General features: G+C 44.4%; 1 protein-coding gene across 3 annotated transcripts in view; it reads left to right on the forward strand.

Moving 5' to 3' along the window:
• The window catches only part of LOC140388652 (transcriptional regulator QRICH1-like), a 90,331-nt gene that overhangs the window by 12,635 nt on the left and 53,402 nt on the right, over positions 1-24,294 (forward strand). For 2 of the 3 annotated variants that reach the window (XM_072473126.1, XM_072473124.1), the window contains exon 2: positions 11,316-11,624. In XM_072473126.1, coding sequence (XP_072329227.1) covers positions 11,337-11,624 — 288 coding nt within the window. In that variant the 5' untranslated portion in view covers positions 11,316-11,336. Of the gene's footprint in view, positions 1-4,245; positions 4,294-11,315; positions 11,625-24,294 lie in introns of all 3 variants that reach the window. The other variant, XM_072473125.1, reaches the window with a different exon arrangement.

Raw genomic sequence — 24,294 nt, forward strand, 5'->3', positions numbered from 1 at the left:
TCTTTTGCCGCGATGCTGGCGAAACTATTGGGGGATATCCCGATATCCATTATGAACTGGATCGGGCTCATTGGTCGTGGAGGCCTGTACCAAAGGCGAGTGAGCCGCCAAGGGTAGTGACTCTGTGCTTCCATAGGTACAGTGTGAAGGAGAAGGTCCTGTGCTAGGAAAAGCAGAAGTGGGTGGTGCAGTGGGCTGGAGCTGGTATACGTGGAGCCGGCGAGGAGGCGGGCTGCCTTCAACCGGGTGCAGAGGGCACTGTACATTAGCAAGGTGCAGTGCGGCATTGTATATCCAGCGAAGCTGAGGGTGACTTACAAGCTCAAGGACTTTTATTTTGGAACGGCGGAAGCAGCGGAGGAGTTTGCGAAGGCAGAAGGACTGTGGCAGAACTGAGAAATGGCCATGTGCCGATGTAACCTCGTGACTGTGTTTTCTTTTTTGTTTCACTGCGTGCGGGTGTATGGGCTAAAAGAGCCAATGTATATATTTGGGACTTTCACTCGAAATGAGGGCTCTTTGGGGTTGTGGTGGATATGCGGGGTTTGTGTGCTAAAAGGGGATTTCTGGGCTTTCCTAGGGCCGGGAAAGGGGCCCGGGCGGGGGCCTCCACGCTGGCCGGTTTAAGCCGGCCAGTGAACGGGAGTGAGGTGGGGGGAGGGGCTGCGGCCATCGGAGCTTGGCAGAACAGGGTCCGAGTGGTCGAGCCGGGGTGGAAAGTTGGGGGGGGGGAAGGAACAGAGGTTGGGGGGAGGAGTTTTACAAGAGGCAGTGGAGAGGGGGGGTTCCAATTCTTGGGTATCATGTACGGTACTCTTTCAGAGGTTGGATGGCGTTGAGTGTGTGGGGGGGGGGGGGGGGGGGTGGAGAGAGTGGACTCTATAGGTTAATGGTGACCATGGGCGGTCCCGGACTCCTTTTTCTTTTTCTCCTTTGCTTTTTGTTTCCACCATGGGAGGGTTTGTTTTATTGGATGCATATATTGACAGGTGGGTCGTTGTTTGGGGTGGTGGGAGAATGGGATCGTTGTTATTGTTAAGGGGATTGATTTTGTATTTGTTACCATTTACTGTTTGTGGGTGGGGTGTAAATTTTGAAGGAAAATGTGAGAATGGAGAATAAAAACATTTATAAAAAATAAATAAAAATTTAAAGGCCAACACAGACTGTGGAAATTCCAGGTTGTGTTTCTGCAGCCTTTTATATAGTCTGCCACATTCCATTATATAGTCTCCCATGGAGATATCCTCCATTTTCCAGAACTTATCAAAATCCGACCATGCTTCATACGCACTTAACAAGTCATCTTTCTTGTAAATCTTATCCATAATAATGTAATAGACTCAGAAGAAGGTCTGCAGACTAACTCTTCCAATTCCAGCTCCGAAAACACTTTGCTCTGGATTTTACTGTCATAAGGTACAGAAAGAGCCAATGCCATACCTTGCTTTCTCTTTTCCCAAGGCAAGTTACCTTAGTCCACATAACTACTGCACTTCTCCATTGGTCGTACGATCTCCTTTCAGAAAATAAGTGGAGGGTAGTAATATCCGGCCATCTTTAACCTGGGTTCAGCCATATATCTTTGGGTTTTTTTCTTCTCTCTCACTCCCCTTAGTTTGATCAGGAAAAGTTGTATCTTTCAACCCTTCACATCTGCACAGCAACCATCCTCTGCTACCATTTGTTTAGCTGCAGTTGTATAAAGAGTCAAAGGTTCTGCTCCTTTTCCACAAACCTCTAATTTACTTCAACAGACTCTGCACAAAACTCTATCATCACATCACCTGACACAGAGGCCACCTGAAGTCCCTTTACATATCAGTGTCAATTATTGGATACTTAACATAAATGAGACAACTAATTGGAATGTCTGTTAACCCATTACTTAACAATCCACCTAACCTACACATCTTTGGACTGTGGGATGAAACCGGAGCACCCGGAGGAAACCAATGTAGACACTGGGAGCACGTGCAGACTCCGCACAGTCACCCGAGGCCAGAATCGAGCCACTGCCATCGTGGTGCCCATTCATTCATAGGATGTGGAATCACTGCTAGACCAACATTTATTGCCCTTGAGAAGGTGGTGGTGAGCTGCCTTGAACCGCTGTAGTCCATGTGGTGTTAGGGAGTTCCAGGATTTTGACCCAGTGATAATGAAGGAACAAAAGAACAAAGAAAAGTACAGCACATGAACAGGCCCTTCGGCCCTCCAAGCCTGCGCCGACCGTGCTGCCCGTCTAAACTAAAATCTTCTACATTTACGGGATCTGTATCCCTCTATTCCCATCCTATTGTGGCTGGTTTAGCACAGTGAGCTAAATAAGTGGCTTGTAATGCAGAACAAGGCAGCAGCGTGGGTTCAATTCCCGTACTGGGCTCCCCGAACAGGCGCCGGAATGTGGCGACTAGGGACTTTTCACAGTAACTTCATTGAAGCCAACTTGTGACAATAAGCGATTATTATTGATGTGTTTGTCAAGACGTCACTATCGTGGCCGACATATTTCCAAGTCAGGGTGGTTTGTGGCTTCCAAGTGATGAGTTTTCCCATGTGTCTAACGCCTTTGTCCTTCGAGACAGTAATGATTTGAAAGGTGCTGCCTGAGGAGCCTTGGTGAGTTTCTGCAGCACGTCTTGTAGATGGTGCACACGACTGCATTGGTGGTGGAGGAAGTGAATGTTTGTCTATCAAGCGGGGCTGTGTTATCCTTGTGTGTTGTTGGAGCTGCACTCATCCAGGCAAGTGGAGAGTATTCCATTACCCTCCTGACTTGTGCCTTATAGATGGTGCGCAGGCTTTGGGGGGAGTCAGGAGGCGAGTTCCCCATCGTAGGATTCCTAGTCTTTGACCTGCTTTTTTTCTTCTTTGTTCTTGGGATGTGGGCGTCGCGGGCAAGGCCAGCATTTATTGTCCAGCTAATTGCCCTCGAACTGAGTGGCCTTTTAAGATTCAACCACATTGCTATGGGTCTGGAGTGATGTCAGCCAGACCAGGTAAGGACGGCAGATCTCCTTCCCGAAAGGATATTAGTGAATCAGATGTTATTTTACGACAACGGTTTCATGGTTGTCATTATACCTCTTTTTAAATTTCAGGTTTGTTTTTATAGAAATCAAATTTCACCATTTGCCCTGGTGGGATTTCTCCAGGGCAGTACCCAGGGTGTCTGCTTTACTAGTCCCGTGACAATACCACTATGCCACCGCCTCCTTCTCTGGTAGCCACAGTATTTATATGGCAAGTCCATATTTTGGTTGCAAATTTCATTTGCAATAACAATCTGTATTAAATATTAAGAGGAGCCATAGCAAATAGTAGTTTAACAGGAAGTAAATCAATTTCCCCAGGATGTTGATAGTGGGGGATTCAGCGATGAGAATGCCATTGAATGTCAAGTGGTTAGATTATTTTTCGTTAGAGGTTATCATTGCCTGGCACTTGTGTGGTGCCAATGTTATTTGTCAGCCCAGGCCTGGATATTGTCCAGGTCTTGCTGCATTTGGACAGGGACTGCTTCATTATCTGAGGAGTTGAGAATGGTGCTGAACATTATTCAGTCATCAGCAAACATCCCCACTTCTGACCTTCTGACGGAAGGGAGGTCATTGATAAATCAGCTGAAGATGGCTGGGCCGAGGACACTACCATGAGGAACTCTTACAGTGATGTCCTGGAGCTCAGATGACTGACCTCCAACCACCACAACCATCTTCCTTTGTGCCGGGTATGACTCCAACCAGCGGAGAGTTTTCCCCCTGATTCCCATTGACTCCAGTTTAGCTAGGGCTCCTTGATGCCTGTCTGGATTAAATACTGCCTTGATGTCAAGGGCAGTCTCTCCCCTCACCACTGGCATTCAGCTCTTTTGTCCATGTTTGAACTGAGGCTGTAATGAGGTCAGGAGCTGAGTGACCCTGGCTGAACCCAAACTGAGTGTCCGTGAGCAGGTTATTGCTGAGTAAGTGCTGCTTGATAACACAGTTGATGAATCCTTCCATCACTTTACTGATGACCGAGAGCAGACTGATGGCGCAATAATTGGCTGCGTTAAATTTGTCCTGTTTCTTTACCTGAGCAATTTCCATATTGCCTGATAGATGCCAGTGTTGGCGCGGCAAGTTCTGGAGCACAAGTCTTCAGCACTTTATGCCACCTTGGGCAAGTGCGAGGTGAATTCTAGCCCCACATGCCCTGGAGTCTCACTACCAGTGAATTAACCAATAATTCTTTTTTTAGATTCTGGAAACCTTTGGCCATTAACTGCCCACTAATTACAGTCACCAGGTTAGTAAGCTGAAACACAATTACTGTTTATTTATAACAAGGATGATCATGAAATGTGCAATAAACACAACTGAATAACAATAAGCTGACCTCTACCCCATTTCACTATCCCACCCTCCATTTCACTATCCCATCACAAGACAAACAAACACAGAGGGGGTGGTGGGTGGGGAAGGGGTAAAAATAATGAAGCAGGTCAGAAGAGTCTTTGCTTCAAAAGGCAGTCCTTCAGCACACTGGTTGATAAAGTCTGTGGTTTGCAGCTGGTATATGCAGAGTCATTCATTCAGGTTAGAAAATTTGCTACTTACTGGCAGCAGGCTTTATGGAGAAATGTTTTATTTCTTATCAAATTGGGCTTTCAGCTCGTGGTTTGATGACGAGTCTTTGCAGTCTCAAGAGAATGTCACCCAGTCTGGTTGGAGAGCAAGTCAGCCCTGACGGTGGTCTTATGGAGATGATTTAGCTGGACCTTTTGGGAGACAGTTAGCAACAGATTTGCCTGGAACTCCTCCCCTTTGCCAAAACGAAACTGAAAGCTCCTTGAGTCTCTGAATCATTTCAGTGGGATAAGATCCAATCATCAGCTGTTACCAGGCAGCGCACAACCTTTTGTGCCAATTCATTGACCACCCACCCAATCAATCAAACCGAGTCATCACTGATGTCAATCAGTCTAAAACAGCACAGCCTCCTGGATCCTTCCATTTGAATTAAAGATGCAAGCTGCCCGAGTCAACCACATTGTTGTGAATCTGGAGTCATGTGTAAGCCAGAGTGGTAAGGAAGGCACGATGGTTAGCACTGTTGCTTCACAGCGCCAGGGTCCCAGGTTCGATTCCTGGCTTGGGTCACTGTCTGTGCGGAGTCTGCGCGTTCTCCCCGTGTCTGCGTGAGTTTCCACCTGTTCTCCGGTTTCCTCCCACAAATCCCAAAAGACGTGCTGTTAGGTGAATTGGACATTCTGAATTCTCCCTCAGTGTAGCCGAACTGGTGTTGGAATGTGGCAACTAGAGGATTTTCACAGTAACTTCATTGCAGCATTAATGTAAGTCTACTTGTGACAATAATAATGATAATTAATAATAATAAAAGACATTAGTGATCCAGGTGTGTTTTTTATGACAATTGGCAATGGTCGTCATTAGACTTTTTTATTGAATTCGAACTTCATCTGCAGAGGCAGGATTCGAGCTAGGGTCTCCGGAGCATTACCCTGGCCGTCTGCGTTACTAGTCCAGTGACAATACCACTATGTCACTGCCTCTCTTGTGTGGCTTTGGTGGTTCAGAGTTTCATAAGTCTAGATTAGGTTTGGTTAATAGAGTGCCCCCTGGCGCTATACTCTTTCAGTCTCTCGTGTCGGTCCTTTCGGTTTGCCCAATGTTTACCCAAATTTGAAAATCGCTTATTGTCACAAATAGGCTTCAAATGAAGTTACTGTGAAAAGCCCCCAGTCGCCACATTCCGGCGCCTGTTCGGGGAGGCTGTTACGGGAATTGAACCTACGCTGCTGGCCTGCCTGGGTCTGCTTTAAAAGCCAGCTATTTAGCCCAGTGTGCTAAACCAGCCCCAATTTCAAGCATCTTCTGCAACCAAACTGCAAATAGTATTGTCAATGCTGAGCGAAATATTTGCTTCATTTATAATCAGTGAACATTCTTCAACCCCTCTAACTTTACATTCTCTCTTGCCCTTTGCATGACTACCTTCAACAACCTGTGCTGCTGATGGTTCAATCTTCTGAGTTGGTTTAATGTATGTGCACTATTCTTTGTGTTACCGGTTTTCCCTCCTCATCTTTATCCCTATTTGGTAAAACTGACTGAAACAATTTATACTTTCCAGATTTCAACTGTTCCTATTTAGTTTCAGAATCGGAGAGTGGCACATTATAGGCACCATTAACTTTCTGGTTGTTGTTAACAGATATGGCGGTAGAACCACTACATGGCTCTCCATCCACCTTCCTAACCTTCCTCTTAATTTTAAAAAGGAATTGATTGCTGATTACTCCATCACCGTTGCTATTTGTTTCCTCTACCTCGAAGAGGCACTGTGGGCCTTTAAAAGAATGTGGGTTAACCAGCAATTTGCTTGGTGTCACTTCACAGTCCTTGCTGTCCTCGTCCTAACTAACTGATGCCATGTTACCGTCTATACTCTCCTTCATACCAAGGATGCTCTGGGAAATATTTGTACCTGAAGGGAATGGCAATGGGTTTATTACAAGAGGCGGTAGCCAATTGCTTTTGGAAAAGTCCAAGTCACTTTCTTCTAATTTGCTGTTGTCTTTTCTAGCTTTGGAAGAATGACTTGCCAATTGTGCAAGGTTAGTTAGTGACAGTGCTGTTCAGTCGCAGCTGTCTGTCATGACCTCATCATCAGGGCCAAGATCAATTTCAAATCTCTCGTCTGACTCTTCATCACTAACGTTACTATTAGATTCAGACTCCTCTTCCTTTTGGTCACCTTCAATTTTAGAGTTCTCAGAATCTGGCTCATTATCACTGTCACTTGATATGTGATCATTGTCTTTCAATGTTTCTTTCTTTGAGTCAGTTACTGCCCAATCAGTGTTCCAACTCCATGTGCACTACCGTTGGTATCTCATGTGCTATCCACCGGATTTCCCTTGGACTCTCTGTAATCATGGGTGAAGCTACCACCTTCACTCCTGCCAAATCATTCCCCAGCAGTAAGTCTGGAGAATGTTAGAGACGGAAATGCAGACGGTCATGAAGTGTTTTGTTAAATTTGAGTTGGAGGACTACAGGTCAGTGAAGGATGAGTGGGGCTGGGGCAGCTGAGTTTTGGATGGGAAGAGTGTGATGGCAGTTTGATTTTTTTTTTAAATCAAGCCATTTGCAATGTCTGCTGGTATGGGTACCCGGAAGGGTACTTGTCTCACTTCAGTGCTTCTATCCTATTTGCTTCAACCACTCCCTGTGGTCGCGAGTTCCTTGTTCCTGCCACGCTGAATGAAGAAATTTCCTTGCATTCCCTGTTGGGTTCCTGGGAGACACTCTCATATTGATGGCCTCTCGTTATACCCTGTAGTTGTGTCTGCATAGATAATGCATAGATAACATTAATGTAGTTAATTAAACAGACCGAACCTTACACCCAACAAACTAACCTACCAATGCTTTCAAATTCTCCGTTTCTATTTGCCACTTACTTTTATGCTGCTAGTTTCATCTGCTTGAAATAGATTGGACTGGTAGTTACGTGGTTTAATTTATTTGTTCGCAGGAGGTAGGTGCTGCAGGCTAAGCCAACATTTATTTCCCGTCCCCAATTTCCCCAGAGAAGGTGTTGGCGAACCCGTTCCTTGAACCGCTGCAATCCCTGTGGTGTCCGTACACCCACAGTGCTGTAAGGGACTTCCGAGTCATTGACCCAGCAACAGGGGTTAGACTTGTTGGAGATGGTTGTTGCCTGGTACTTTCATGGCACAAATATTATTTGGCACTATGCCCAAGCCTGAATATTTCCTAGGTCTTGCTGAATGCAGGCTTTTATTATGGGTGAGAGAGGAGCAGACTGCTGTTGAAATAGTGTTTTGTTATAATGTAGGGGAGAGTGAGAGCAATACTCAAAAAAGCAATGACTATAGCTGTGTGTCAGAGGTAATCAACTTCCATGAGCTGTATTTAGGAGCATGCCTGATGTCCACATCCCAGTATAACTCAGTTACTGGAGGGAGGGAACTGTTTGGTTACGTGCATTGTTTTACGCACGCACATATGAGCTGATAATTTAGTCCCACTGAGAGGCAGATGCACACTCAAAGCCATTCGACAGGGTAGCCAAACTGTACATCATCACTCACTTAGAAATGCTACTTCACTCTAGTAGCTAACAAAATTGCTTTCTCCGTGCTCCGTTCCAGTAAAATTTCCCATACCAGCCTCCCCGAACAGGTGCCGGAATGTGGCGACTAGGGGCTTTTCACAGTAACTTCATTTGAAGCCTACTTGTGACAAGCCATTTTCATTTCATTCATTTCAATTTATTGAATCCTTCCTTTTATTTAAAAATAATGATTTCTTGCTGGAAACATTTTTTTACGGTGGTAATCAGTTTATGAATCCACACATTGTACTTTCAGGCTATTCCGTTTGTGACCCCACCCCACGCCAGCCGTTTACTTTTCCAGGCATTTAACTGTTGAAACATGGAGCACCTTCGCTTGTCTCGTTTGGAGGGGAAACCTAATCCATCATCTGATTCAACTCCTTGGCATTGTCCAACTTGTGCTATGTTTACAATAACTGTGTCCTTTGATTGTGAAGGAACAGTGCTAACCACTGTGCTACTGTGCCTTATTAATGAAGAACCTGTCTATCTCTGCCTTAAAGACATTCAGTGATTTGACCTCCACACCCTTCTGTGGCAAAGAGTTCCACAGATTCACCACCGTCTGGCTGAAGAAATTCCTCCTCATTTCTGTGACTAATGAGCCCTGATCTGGCATCATGTAACCAGTGACACTATTAACCATCCATCTTAGTTCACCTTTAGTTGGCTCTTGAACATTTAAAAAAAAAAAGACTTCAATCTGAGTAGGATGTGTTCCATAAACTTTTTATATTGAATTTTGTGCTTTCTGCCTTTTTATATTGTTCCTTACCTATTCATGCTCTGCGGTTGCTTTTTTGCACGTCAAGGTCTTGCCCTTTGGGGGTTATAAACTGGTTCTGTCGATGGCGGGGCAGGGTAAAGCAGTGGTTAGCACTCCTGCCTCACAGCGATGTTCGGGTTCAATCCCGGCCTCTGATCTCTGTCCGTGTGGAGTTTGCACGTTCTCCCCGTGTCTGTGTGGGTCTCTCCCCCACAACCCAATGATGTGCAGGTTAAGTGGATTGGCCACACTAAATTGCCCCTTAATTGGAAAATCTAATTGGGTACTGTGGTAGTATGTATTGGGGGTCATGTGGGACTGGAAGCCCTAATGTCATTGGCTGACAGATCCCGGGTCCTGGTTGGCTGTTGACCTCCTACTCCGCCCTGAAGGCGAAGTATAAGAAGCCCGTGCCTTCCCCCGCAGGCCAGTTTACTATCGGGCTGCTGGGGAACAGACACGCTTAATAAAGCCTCATCGACTTCACTCTATTCGTCTCACGGAGTCTTTGTGCGCCACAGGTACTCTAAATTTAAAATAAATAAATAAACTGGTTCTGTCATGTTGAATTCACTTCTCGCTGATCCCTTTAACTGATTTGCCCAGTTCACTGTGAACAGCCTTTGGCTCATCCTACTGTCAATCTTTGTATTGTCGTTTCAAAGAATCCTAAAACTTTGAACATCTCTCAAATGAAGGAGCTTCTGCAGACGAATAGGCCCACCATTGTACTATTCGTCTTTAGTGTCTCTTCTAAATACTGGAAAAGGTGCTACAAAAATTACCGAGGTGGTTACCAGGAATAAAACAATTATGAAGAGAGTTGAGAGTTTGGAGCTCTGGTCATTTAGAGGTAAATAGGGATGATTTAATGGAGCTCTTCAAGTGCTGAACTCTTAACAATTTAAGATGATCACAAATAAAGCAAAATCTTCACATGTAGGATATGGTTCAAATTCTGTAATGTGTTAGATCCCATAATACTTTTAAAAATAAATGTTGTTTGGAAAAGAATTAAAAAGATATGGACTGTGAGTAGGGCAGTGATTAGATGATGCAGCTTATGGGGGCAACAATGCCAGTGCCACTTTGATTCACCAGATAACCTATTTCCGTGTAACGTTTTTTGCCGCCTTTGATCGTGCCAATTCAGTAGCCTCACAGTAATACGTTCATTCATCTGCAAGGACTGAGCGATTTATGCCCGTCTTCCTAGTATCCTGGAGTGAGGCTCACTAGAACTCTTGCGAGTCCTGACAGGCAGAGATATCTGGGCGCGCATGTCCACCGATCACTGAAAGTGGCAATGCATGTGGATAAGGTGGTCAAGAAGGCATACGGCATGCTGGCCTTCATTGGTTGGGGCATTGAATATAAAAATAGACAAGTCATGGTGCAGCTGTACAGGGCCTTAGTTAGGCCTCATTTGGAATATTATGTTCAATTCTGGTCGCCACACTACCAGAAGGATGTGGATGCTTTGGAGAGGGTACAGAAGCGGTTTGTCTAGGATGTTGCCTGGTATGGCGGGCATTAGCTAGGAGGAGAAGCTAGATAAACTCGGTCTGTTCTCACTGGAACAACAGAGGTTGAGAGGCGACCTGATTTATGAGTGGCATGGACAGAGTGGATAATCAGACGCTCTTTCCTAGGGTAGGAGAGTCAGGTACTAGGGGACATAGGTTTAAAGTGCGTGGGGAAAAGTTTAGAACAGGTGTGCGAGGCAAGTTTTTTTTACACAGAGGGTGGTAAATATCTGGAACGCGCTGCCTGGAGAGGTGGAGGCAGCAGGTACGATAGAGGCATTTAAGGGGCATCTAGACAAATATATGAATAGGGTGGGAATGGAAGGATACGGACTCCATAAGTGCAGATGGTTTTAGTTTAGGCAGGTACCATGGTCGGTGCAGGCTTGGAGGGCTGAAGGACCTGTTCCTGTGCTGTACTTTTAGCAGTACCATGGTCGGCGCAGGTTTGGAGGGCCGAAGGGCCTGTTCCTGTGCTGTTTTGTTCTTTGTATTAAATGGCCATGAGGAAGGAGACCAGAGGCTCTGGTGAGTTGAGTGCAGCCTAGAGTAAAATGCAGTTGAGGTCGCTCCATGGGAAATCCGAGTCCCCGGCCATGGGGTCTGATTGTATCCATGACACAGGTTATGCAAGTTCTAGTCATAGTGTTCACCTTCATATATAATTCTTTTCAATCGAGAAATTTCTCTTTTTGGTGAAATTTATTGGGGGGGGGGAAAGCCTTGAGCGTGTAATATCTGTGCCCATTGTCCTTGCAGTTGTGATTAGTCAGTGCTGGAAGCAGGCCACTTTCCTGGCAGAGGTGTGGTTTAAGGGAATCCAGAGCTGAAAAGTATCCACAATTTGTTTTTTCTAAACCTTTGTCTAGGAATCCAGGGAAATTGTAACCATGAATAACGCATTGGATAACACTATGTCATTTGAGGAGTACATTCGATTGAAAGCACGTACTATCCCCCAACATCGAATGAAAGAATTCCTGGAGTCACTAGCTGCGAAAGGACCTGAAGCCTTACAAGAATTCCAGCAGGCCACCATGACTGTGTATCAGCAGGGTGGAAACTGCATCTACACGGACAGCACTGAGGTGGCTGGCTCCCTGCTTGAGCTTGCATGTCCCGTAACGTCAACCGTACAACAGGAGCATCAGATCCAGCAACAGGCACAGCAAATCCAGGTATGAGTGCAATGTACATCTGTAACTGCAGAGATCTGTGTAATATCCTCAAGTGGCACACCCAGAATTTTATGGCAGTTCTATTTGGGATTTTCTAGTGAGAGGAGGTTGGGCGTATTTGAAACTGAATCGCTGCAAACCAGGCTTGAGTGTGTCTGTCTTATGGTCGCAAACTTGCAGAAGCTGTTCCAGATCTGCAGGTGCTGTCAATCAACAGTTTGTCAATGAGGAAGTGGGAGCGTCTAAGGATACATCTGATTGGGGGGGACAGAGATATTCAGAGATACGTCTGGAAATGGGAACCAAAATAATTACTGGAGATTTGCTGGCTGTGATTGGATAAATGAGAGTAGAACCAAGCAACGGCATTCCTATTTAACTGGAGAGAGAGGAAAGGTATCAGAGAAGGAGCAGAGTCCACAAAAGATCAGCCATGATCTCATTGAATGGCGGAGCAGGCTCGAAGGGCCAGATGGCCGACTCCTGCTCTTAGTTCTTCTGTTCTTACAATGGTATCAAAGGCTGCAGGAGGGGTAATGCAATGTCAAATTCAAGGAGGGTGTTACTTGTGACTTTGATAAGGACATTTCATTTAATTTGTTCAGGGTATGTAGGTGGTGTTGGCTGAAAGAAAGCGATCTGGCTCCAGGCAGGATGGTGTGAGCTGGAGGGGAGGTTGCAGGTGGTATTCCCAAGCGCCTGCTGCCCTTTTTCGTTGAGATGGTAAAGATCGCAGGTTTAGAAGGTGCTGTCAAAGATGCCCTTGTGATTTTGTAGAGGGTACACAGTGCATTGGTGGTGGATGGGGTGCAAATCGAACAGCCTGCTTTGACTTCAGCCGGGCTTGTGTTGGAACTACTCAAACAGAGAGTATAGAACATAGAACATTACAGCGCAGTACAGGCCCTTCGGCCCTCGATGTTGTGCCGACCTGTGAAACCACTCTAAAGCCCATCTACACTATTCCCTTATTGTCCATATGTCTGTCCAATGACCATTTGAATGTCCTTGATGTTGGTGAGTCCACTACTGTTGCAGGCAGGGCATTCCACACCCTTACTACTCTCTGAGTAAAGAACCTACCTCTAACATCTGTCTTATATCTACTCCCCTCAATTTAAAGCTATGTCCCCTCGTGCCAGACATCACCATCCGAGGAAAAAGGCTCTCACTGTCCACCCTATCCAATCCTCTGATCATCTTGTATGTCCCAATTAAGTCACCTCTTAACCTTCTTCTCTCTAACGAAAACAGCCTCAAGCCCCTCAGCCTTTCCTCATAAGATCTTCTCTCCATACCAGGCAACATTCTGGTAAATCTCCTCTGCACCCTTTCCAATGCTTCCACATCCTTCCTGTAATGCGGCGACCAGAATTGCACGCAATACTCCAAATGCGGCCGCACCAGAGTTTTGTACAGCTGCAACATGACCTCATGGCTCTGAAACTCAATCCCTCTACCAATAAAAGCTAACACACCGTACGCCTTCTTAACAACCCTCTCAACCTGGGTGGCAACTTTCAGGGATCTATGTACATGGACACCGAGATCTCTCTGCTCATCCACACTACCAAGAATCTTACCATTAGCTCAATATTCTGTCTTGTTATTCCTTCCAAAATGAATCACCTCACACTTTTCTGCATTAAACTCCATTTGCCACCTCTCAGCCCAGCGCTGCAGCTTATCTATGTCCCTCTGTAACTTGTAACATCCTTCTGCACTGTCCACAACTCTACTGACTTTAGTGTCATCTGCAAATTTCCTCACCCATCCTTCTACGTCCTCCCCCAGGTCATTTATAAAAATGACAAACAGCAGTGGCCCTAAAACAGATCCTTGTGGTACACCACTAGTAACTGGACTCCAGTCTGAACATTTCCCATCAATCACCACCCTTTGTCTTCTTCCAGCTAGCCAATTTCTGATCCAAACTGCTAAATCACACTGAATCCCATGCCTCCGTATTTTCTGCAGTAGCCTACCGTGGGGAACCTTATCACATGCTTTACTGAAATCCATATACACCACATCAACTGCTTTACCCTCATCCACCTGTTTGGTCACCTTCTCAAAGAACTCAATAAGGTTTCTGAGGCACGACCTACCCTTCACAAAACCGTGTTGACTATCTCGAATCAAATTATTCCTTTCCAGATGATTATACATCCTATGTCTTATAAACCGTTCCAAGATTTTGCCCACAACAGAAGTAAGGCTCACTGGTCTATAGTTACCGGGGTTGTCTCTACTACTCTAATTGAACAAGGGGACAACATTTGCTATCCTCCAGTCTTCTGGCACTATTCCTGTAGACAAAGATGACTTAAAGATCAAAGCCAAAGGCTCAGCAATCTCCTCCCTAGCTTCCCAGAGAATCCTAGGATAAATCCCATCCGGCCCAGGGGACTTATCTATTTTCACACTTTCCAGAATTGCTAACACCACCACCTTGTGAACCTCCAGCCCTTCTAGTCTAGTAGCCTGAATCTCAGTATTCTCCTCGACAACATTGTCTTTTTCCTGTGTGAATACTGATGAAAAATATTCATTTAGCACCTCTATCTCCTCGGACTCCAAAGCACAACTTCCCACTACTGTCCTTGACTGGCCCTACTCTTACCTTAGTCATTCGTTTATTCCTGACATATCTATAGAAAGCTTTAGGGTTATCCTTGATCCTACCTGCCAAAGACTTCTCATGTCCCCTCCTGGCTCTTCTTAGCTCTCTCTTTAGGTCCTTCCTAGCTAACTTGTAACTCTTGAGCGCCCAAACTGAACCTTCATGTCTCATCTTTACATAAGCCGCCTCCTTCCTCTTGACAAGTGTTTCGACTGCTTGAGTAAACCACGGTTCACTTGCTCGACCACTTCCTCCCTGCCTGACAGGTACATACTTATCAAGGACACGCAGTAGCTGTTCCTTGAACAAGCTGCACATTTCTATTGTGCCCATCCCCTGCAGTTTTCCTCTCCATCCGATGCATCCTAAGTCATGCCTCATCGCATCATAATTGCCTTTCCCCCAGATATAACTTGTCCTGCGGTATATACCGATCCCTTTCCATCACTAAAGTAAACGTAATCGAATTGTCACTATCACCAAAGTGCTCACCTACCTCCAAATACTACTACTAACACCTGTCCTGGTTCATTACCCAGTACCAAATCCAATATGGCCTCGCCTCTCGTTGGCCTATCTACATACTGTGTCAGGAAACCCTCCTGCACACATTGGACAAAAACGGACCCATCTAATGTACTCGAACTATAGCGTTTCCAGTCAATATTTGGAACGTTAAAGTCCCCCATAACAACTACCCTGTTGCTTTCGCTCCGATCCAGAATCATCTTTGCAATCCTTTCCTCTACATCTCTGGAACTTTTCGGAGGCCTATAGAAAACCCCTAACAGAGTGACCTCTCCTTTCCTGTTTCTAACCTCAGCCCATACTACCTCAATCGACGAGTCCTCATCAAACGTCCTTTCTGCCACCGTAATACTGTCCTTGACTAACAATGCCACGCCTCCCCCTCTTTTACCACCTTCCCTGAGCTTACTGAAATATCTAAACCCCAGCACCTGCAACAACCATTCCTGTCCCTGCTCTATCCATGTCTCCGATATGGCCACAACATCAAAGTCCCAGGTACCAACCCATGCCGCAAGTTCACCCACCTTATTCCGGATGCTCCTGGCATTGAAGAAGACACACTTTAAACCACCTTCCTGCCTGCCGGTGCACTCCTGCAACTTTGAAACCTTACTCATGACCTCACTACTCTCAGCCTCCTGTATACTGGAGCTACAATTCAGGTTCCCAAGCCCCTGCTGAACTAGTTTAAACCCTCCCGAAGAGCATTAGCAAATTTCTCCCCCAGGATATTGGTACCCCTCTGGTCCAGGTGTAGACCATCCCATTTGTAGAGGTCCCACCGACCCCAGAATGAGCCCCAATTATCCAGAAATCTGAAACCCTCCCTCCTGCACCATCCCTGTAGCCACGTGTTCAACTCCTCTCTCTCCCTGTTCCTCGTCTCGCTATCACGTGGCACGGGTAACAACCCAGAGATAATAACTCTGTTTGTCCTAGATCTATGTTTCCACCCTAGCTCCCTGAATTCCTGCCTTACATCCCTATCCCTTTTCCTACCTATGTCATTGGTACCTATGTGGACCACGACTTGGGGCTGCACCCCCTCCCCCTTAAGGATCCCGAAAACACGATCCGAGACATCACGCACCCTGGCACCTGGGAGGCAACACACCAACCGCGAGTCTCTCTCGTTCCCACAGAATCTCTTATCTATCCCCCTAACTATGGAGTCTCCAATGACTAATGCTCTACTCCTCTCCCCCCCTTCCCTTCTGAGCAACAGGGACAGACTCTGTGCCAGAGACCTGTACCCAATGGCTTACCCCTGGTAAGTCATCCCCTCCAACAGTATCCAAAGCGGTATACTTGTTACTGAGGGGAACGGCCACAGGGGATCTCTGTACTGACTGCTTCCTCCCAGCCCCCCTCACCGTCACCCATCTATCTTTATTCTTTGCAGTAACTACATCCCTGAAGCTTCTATCTATGACCACCTCTGCCTCCCGAATGATCTGAAGTTCATCCAGCTCCAGTTCCCTAACGCAGTTTCTGAGGAGCTGGAGATGGGTGCACTTCCCACAGATTAAATCAGCAGGGACACTGACGGCGTCCCTCACCAAAACATTCTACAGGAGGAACATTGCAATACCTTCCCGGCCATCCCCTCTAGATAAAAAAAAAAGAAAAAGAAAGAAAGAGCTTACCTGTTATTCACTCCCCTTCTCAACAAGCACTCACTCAGCAACCTCTGCGCCCCGCACGATAACACCTGAGGGAAAATAAAAGAAAAACTACTTACCAGTCACCAGCCAATCCCTTACCGGCAGGCTGTGACGTCACGGTTCAACTTCTTTCTACTTCTACCTGCCCTCGAGCCTTCCTCTTGATCTTTACAGCGGTTGTTTTTTTTTTGGTTAGAGGAGGGGGTAGGGAGGGAAATACTGAAGAAGTGTTTCGGGTTTAAGTGTCACTTGACAACGGCTCCTCCACAAACCACCTTCAAGTTAGGGTGAGCACACGGACGTATGCAAATTTTCCCTGCAACAGCCAGTCAGTGGCTCCACTCTATTGCCCTCTGCTGGATGCTTGTTTTCACTTGAACAGCTAGGGTCTCTTGCTCAGGTACACCTTCAAGTTAGGGTGAGCACATGGACGTATGCAAATTTTCTCCCCAACAGCTAGTCAGCAGCTCCGCTCTACTGCCTTCTGCTGGATCCTTCTCTTCACTTGAACAGCTAGGGTCTCTTGCTCGGGTACACCTTCAAGTTATTCCATCACTTTTGTCTTGTAAGTGGTGAGAAACATTGAGGAGTCGGCAGATCAGTTACTTTCCACAACATTGCTGGCCTGCTCTTGTAGCCCAGTGTTCATGTGGCCAGCCTAGTTGTTTTCTGACTAATGGTGCACCAGATGTTGATAGGGAATCAACGACTATAAACCTGTGAATGTCAGAGGGATATGGTCATTTTCTGGCACTTGTGTGGCTAGAACATTGCTTGCTACTTATCAACTCAAGTCCTTGATGTTGTTCAGGTCTTGCTTCATTATCTGAAGAGCTACAAATGAAACGGAACACTGGGAGGTGGATGTTGCAGGCTAGGCCAGCATTTACTGCCCACCGGGTCACTCACATTGCTGTGGGTCTGGAGTCACATTAAGGCCAAACCAGATAAGGACAGCAAATTTACTTCCCAAAGAACATTGGTGAACCAGATGGGTTTTTACAACAATTCACAATTGTTTCACAGTCATCGTTAGAATTTTAATTCCAGATTTTTATTGAATTCAAATTTCACCACTGCAGTGGCGGGATTTGAACCTGGGACCCCAGAGCAGTCTGGCTCTCTGGGTTACTAGTCCAGTGACAATACCATGACGCCACTGATTGCAAATAATTGACAGCTTTATTTGATTCACCTAATTCCAGTCTTTTATTGACCTACCCTTTATTTTAAATATAAAACTGCTTAAAATATTTAACTGCTGTGTCTCATCCACCAGCATTACACAGGGGGGTAATTCTGCGGTGAACGACTTGCCTCCTGACTCCCCCATCGCTTACACTACGCAAGTCGGGATTGTGATGAATACTCTCCACTTGTCTGGGTGGGTGCTGCTCCAACAACACTTGAGAAACTTTATCATTACAGGACAAAGCCTGCTTGATCAATCCCCATTCAGCACCTTAAGCATTCAGTGTCCCCACCATCAACACAGTGGCAGAAGTGTGTAGCATCTATAAGATGCGCTGCAGGAACTAGCCAAGGCTCCTTCAACAGCACTTTCCAAACCTGTGGCCACTGCCACTGTGAAGAACAAAGATTGCAGATACCTGGGAACACTACCTGCAACTTCCTCTCCAAACAACTCACCATCCCAACTTGGAAATATACCGCCGTTCGTTCACTGTCACTGGGTCAAGTCCTGGAATTCTCACGCTAACAGCACTTCAAGAAGGCAACTCACCCCCACCTTCCCGAGGGAAGTTAAGAATGGGCAATAAATACTGGCCTCGCCAGCAATAACCCCAGGCCATAATGTGTCAGCAGTAACGCTTTTCTCTTTTACAGATATTAATGGAAGAATATTCTGTATGTGAAATGAGCTTGGGTTTGAGGCGATAAATTCACAAATATTAAATATCAATGGAAAGCAGTAATGAGATGCTTCCTTAGAACTGTAAGAAGTCTTACAACACCAGGTTAAAGTCCAGCAGGTTTGTTTTGAATCACTAGCTTTCGGAGCACAGCTCCTTCCTCAGGTGAATGCTTAGAACTGAGCATATCTCCAATATTTAGAATAATAATTGGTTAAGGATTGTGTGGCTTTCTCCAAATTTATGTGCTTTAGATTTGTTGCAACTGTAAACGCCAGAAAATATTGAGTAGTCTGTATTAATTAGCTGGGTAGTGCAATGGCTGGTACAATTTGTCCATGGGCTGGGGAGAGGAGAATTAACTCTGACATTTTGCCGTGATTATTATCCAGTGACCTCTTTAGGAATTTGATACTCTGGATTAACAGTTGGCTCCAGTTCAGCAAGCCGAGAATGTATGGTTCACCCTGGAGAGACTGGAGCTCTCCCAGGGATTGGTTTGAGGCCCTACTCAAACAATTAGTTCAAAAGTTGTGAACTTTGCTGGCAAGGCCAGCAATCGTTGCCCTTGAGGAGGTGATAGTGAGCCTTGAAATGCTGCACTCTATATGGAATAGGTGCTGGTAGATGGAGTGTTCCAGGATTTTGACCCAGCAATGATGAAATAACTTGCTGTTTTTATTAATGATCATGTTGGTGACAATGGGAGTAAATTTACAGCAGAGTGCAATCTAATAAATTTTCGTCTGGGGAAGGGGCCACACTTTGGCAAATGGCATTTAACTTTGACATACCTGGTGGTATGTCAGGCTTGGATCAACACAACCAACATGGAACAAAACTGGAAGATGTTGAGAGAAATATTCACAGATGTTCTGAAAGCAGGGCCTATGCTGAGCAGCTGCAGCTACTGGTATTGGGTTGTACTGATTGAATCTTTCAGTGCAAATTAAAGCACATCACCCTCGTTAAACAGCCTACTACTTGGACACATCTGGAGGACTCCAGCTAGTTTGCTCCCCTCAACTGGTGGATGATATTGAGAGAATCTCCGTTCCTCTCGTTGAAATGAAATGAAAATCGCTTGTTGTCACAAGTAGGCTTCAAATGAAGTTACTGTGCCCCTAGTCGCCACATTCCGGCGCCTGTTCGGGGAAGCAGCTGTTAATTTTCTCTATAGAGACTTGGCGTCACCATGATTTTATCAAATAATGATTTGGATTTGTTGATTGCCACGTGTACCGAGGTACAGTGAAAAGTATTGTTCTGCATACTGTTATGGGCCAGGGTTTAGAGAACCCCAAAGTATATCATGGAGTTCACCTGACCCACAACTTTTAATAGATTGTGGTACGGGGAGCACACGGCCCACTCTACAGGTGTGGTACAGCAGAAATGGAAAAGTATTTTTTAAAGCAAAACAATGTTTATTCTATGAACTCAAGTTAACCTTTTAAAACATACAGTGAACATCTTAGCAACCATTAATTCAAATACAACCCCCAAAGACTACAACACTAAGTAATCCTTCAAGCTTTCCTTTTAACATCCATACGACTTAAAAACAAAACCTTTAACAGAAGCACATCAGGTTAAAGCCACTACTGAAAACATTTATAATTCTGAATTTACCAAATGATCAAGAGATAGGCTTTTCATGGCAGAGAGAACAGCAGTACACCTGCTCTGTCTGGCTTCAGCTCCAACACTGGAAACAAAACTAAAACACACCCTGCAGCAAACAACCTAAAAACAAAAGTAAAAAACTGACAGACAGCCCAGCTCCACCCACACTCTGACATCACTGATAAACACACATTTCTTGAAGGTACATTTCTTAAACACCCATTTCTTAAAGGTACTCTCAAATGACACCTCCTCCCAAGAAAAATAAATGAACCATCAACTTCAAGATGGTTTCATTTTTCAACATTCTTTAAGAAATGCACACAGTAAATATACTTTTTTGTTTCAAAAAACAACACTCGCAAACAGATATAATGATATAGTCCATTTTTGTTCTTCCTCTAACTGAAATCCTTCTCGATTGACAGTCTCTTTGAACAAGAAGGTCCTTGCGCGATCCATCCATTTCTCTACGCCTCGGCATTTCTCTTTAAAGTTAGATACTTTAGTTCAATCTGATCACAGAGTCCCTTGTAACTCTCCAACACAGGAGCATTGGTTATCACAGCTTTCAGGCAGTCAAATGCCTGATGAAACTCTGCTGTCCATTGAAATTTTCGACGTTTTTTCAGCAAGTCCATCAGTGGAGCAATCACCCTACAAAACATTTGCACACATGTTCGATCAAATCCACTCATGCCAAGAAATCGCATTATTTCCCTTCGTCTTGAGGGTATTGAAAACTCCTCAATAACTTCTTTTTCACATCCCGTGTGACCATTCGACCCTGTCTGATTGTATGGCCAAGGAAAGTGACTTGGGCCTTTCCAAACTCACTTTTGGTTAGGTTTATCACCAAACCCATCTCCTGAAGTCGATCGAATAACTCCATCAGATGTATTAAATGTTCTGTCCATGTCTGGCTGAAAACGATCAGACCGTCGATGTATACCGCACAATTGGGTAATCCTGAAACAACTTTGTTAGTTAACCGTTGAAATGTGGCTGGGGCGTTTTTCATGCCAAATAGCATAACTTTGAATTGGTATATACCATCTGGAGTCACAAAAGCTGAAATCTCCTTCGCCCTTTCGGATAAAGCTACCTGCCAGTAACCTGTAAGTAAATCCAGTTTGGAAATAAAAGCTGATTTTCCCACTTTCTCAATGCAATCCTCCAAACATGGGATAGGATAAGAGTCCTTTCTTGTAACTGCATTCACCTTTCTATAGTCCACACACAACCGTCTGGTTTTGGTATGGGTGAGCTCCATTGGCTGCAACCCACTTCAATTATGCCATTTTTAAGCACTCTCTCAATCTCTTTGTTAACCTGTGCCAATTTTAAAGGTTAAGTCTATATGGATGTTGTTTGATTGGAACAGCATTTCCCACATCATGTATAGCCATTTTAGTACTTCCCAATTTATATACAAACTTGCCCATGTGATATCAATAACTCTTTTCAGGTCAGTCCGTTTTTCCTCTGGAAGGTAACTCAACAATTTATCCCAATTTTTAAGGACATCCTCATTTTCCAATTTAATTTGAGGTGTGTCAAATTCACAGTCATCTGATTTGGTTTGTCACTTTGAGTTAAAATCATTAAAACCTCCTCCTTTTTCACTCCTTCCCTTTCAAAGTATATTTTAAGCATATTCACATGACACACTCGGTGAGTCTTCCTTCCATCCGGCGTTTTTACCACATAATTCGCCTCACGTAATTTCCTTTCAATCTGATACGGTCCACAAAACCTAGCTTTTAAAGGTTCACCTACCACTGGTAACAACACTAAAACTTTATCTCCACTGGCAAAACTACGAACTTTGGATTTCTTGACCTTACCCATTTCAGCACATTTTGTGCAACTTTTAAATGTTGTCTAGCCAATTCACTGCTCTATTTAATCATTCCCAAAATTTGACACGTAATCCAATAATGTACGTTCTGATTTCTCACTCACTAATTTTTCCTGAATCAATTTAAGTGGTCCTCTTACCTCCTGACCAAAAATTAGTTCAAAAGGACTGAATTTGGTTGACTCATTCGGTGCATCCCTCATTGCAAACAGTACAAATGGAATTCCTTTATCCCAATCCCCTGGATAATCTTGACAATACGCCCTCAACATTGTCTTTAATGTCTGATGCCAAACTTTCTAACGCTCTCTGTGATTCTGGATGGTATGCAGTTGATTTAAATTGTTTTATTCCTAAGCTATCCATAACTTCTTTGAATAACCTTGAGGTACAACTTGTTCCTTGTTCCGATTGTATTTCTGTGGGTAGTCCATATCTAGTAAAGAATTTAAGTAATTCGTCCACAATCTTTTTAGCTGTAATATTACATACTGGTATGGCCTCTGGAAACCTAGTAGACACATCCATTATCGTCAAAAGATATTTATTCCCACTTTTAATTTTAGGAAGCGGTCCTACGCAATCATTCCCAAATGACCTCCCACTGGCACCTCAACTTGCAACATCTCCTTTCTATACCCTACCGGCAATACTACTTGATGAACTTCTGCCCACTTTTCATCCGCCTACATATGTAAAGGTCTCCATTTTCTCATCAAGACATTACTTTTACGGTAATAACACTCTGGTATACACTCCGATTCCTCTTCCGTATATGCTTTCTGATACATCCGTTTTATTTCTATATCTCTCTGTTGTAACTCGCCAATTTTCCTGAACTAAAAATATCCGCCTCATCCTCCACCTGTTCTTGTTCTTTTTCAACCATCTGATCAAAAATCGTTTCTGATAATTGCACTTCAACTTCATCTTCACTCTTTGATTTCTCCTCTTGTCTTAACCTGTGACTTTGCGACCTTGTTACTACATAATCCGGAAAAATCCCAGGATATTCGTCCTTTAACACTTCAGTTGTCTGATTTTCCACTGGCTTATCAACCACAATAGGCATCACTCCCACCTGCGATCCAGTTATATCATTACCCAAGATAAACTGTATTCCTGGACAAGATAGTTTCTCTATTACTCCTACTACCACTTCATCACTCTTCACTGGAATTTCCAACCTTACTTTATATAATTGAACACTACTCCTCTCACCCTGGATTCCACATATTACCACCTTTTCTGGCAACATCCTTCCCAAACTGCATAACTCCTCATCTCTTACAATTAAAGATTGACTAGCTCCCATATCTCTTAAAATTGTGACTTCTTTACCTGCTCCTCCTGATACACATGAGTAAACTTTACCCACACAAGTAAATTCTTTAAAGAGGCACCTTCTTATCAATCACCTCTTGATTAGGCTGTACAATGTTTTGTACCTCCTTCACTTCACTTGGGCTTTCCTTTACCACTTTAACAAACCCCACTGTCTTATCCTGTTTTACCACATCAGCCTTCCCAGTGCTTTTCTTCAACCACCAACACTGTGACTTTACATGGCCTAGTTTATTACAGTGAAAACATTTGAAACTTTTCATGTCTCTTCCACCCTCCTAGATTTCTTTTATAGTCTGAGGTGCACTCTCCTTATTATCTCCCATCAGATCACCTTTACCACTTGAGTATTTCTCATGGCCCCAGTTTCTATCCCTCACCGGCTGAAACTGATGTCGGAAACCAAGCTTTGATTTATGAGCTAATTCATAATCATCTGCCATTTCTGCTGCTAATCTCGCAGTTTTAACCCTCTGCTCTGCCACATGAGTTCTCACTACATCAGGAATTGAATTTTTAAACTCCTCCAAAAGTATAATTTTTCTGAGAGCTTCATACGTTTGGTTTATTTTCAAAGCCCTTATCCACCTATCAAAATTACTCTGTTTGAGCCTTTCAAACTCCATGTATGTTTGACCAAATTCTTTCCTTAAATTTCTAAACCTTTGTCTGTAGGCTTCCGGCACCAGTTCATATGCACCTAAGATGGATTTTTTCACCACCTCTTACGTCCCAGATACCTCCTCCGGTAGTGATGCAAACACTTCACTAGCTCTACTTATCAGCTTTGTTTGAATCAGTAATACCCACATGTCCTGTGGCCATTTCATTTGTTTAGCTACCTTCTCAAATGAAATGAAAAAGGCTTCTACCTCCTTCTCATCAAACCTTGGCAATGCTTGGACATATTTAAATCGATCCCCACCAAGCCTTCGACTATGACCCTCTTTCTCACTGTCCTCATCACTATCATCCAACTTTACTTTTCCCTTTACATCTGCCAATTTCAGTTGACTGTCATGTTTCATGGCCATTTTCTGAAGTTCAAACTCTCTTTCTTTATCTTTTTCCCTGATCTGCATCTCCCTTTCTCTTTTTGTTCTGCTAGGGCTATTCTTTTTCTTCTCGCTCTCTTTCTTTTTCCTCT

The sequence above is a fragment of the Scyliorhinus torazame genome, chromosome 13, assembly GCF_047496885.1.
Source record: "Scyliorhinus torazame isolate Kashiwa2021f chromosome 13, sScyTor2.1, whole genome shotgun sequence".
Taxonomy (NCBI): domain Eukaryota; kingdom Metazoa; phylum Chordata; class Chondrichthyes; order Carcharhiniformes; family Scyliorhinidae; genus Scyliorhinus; species Scyliorhinus torazame.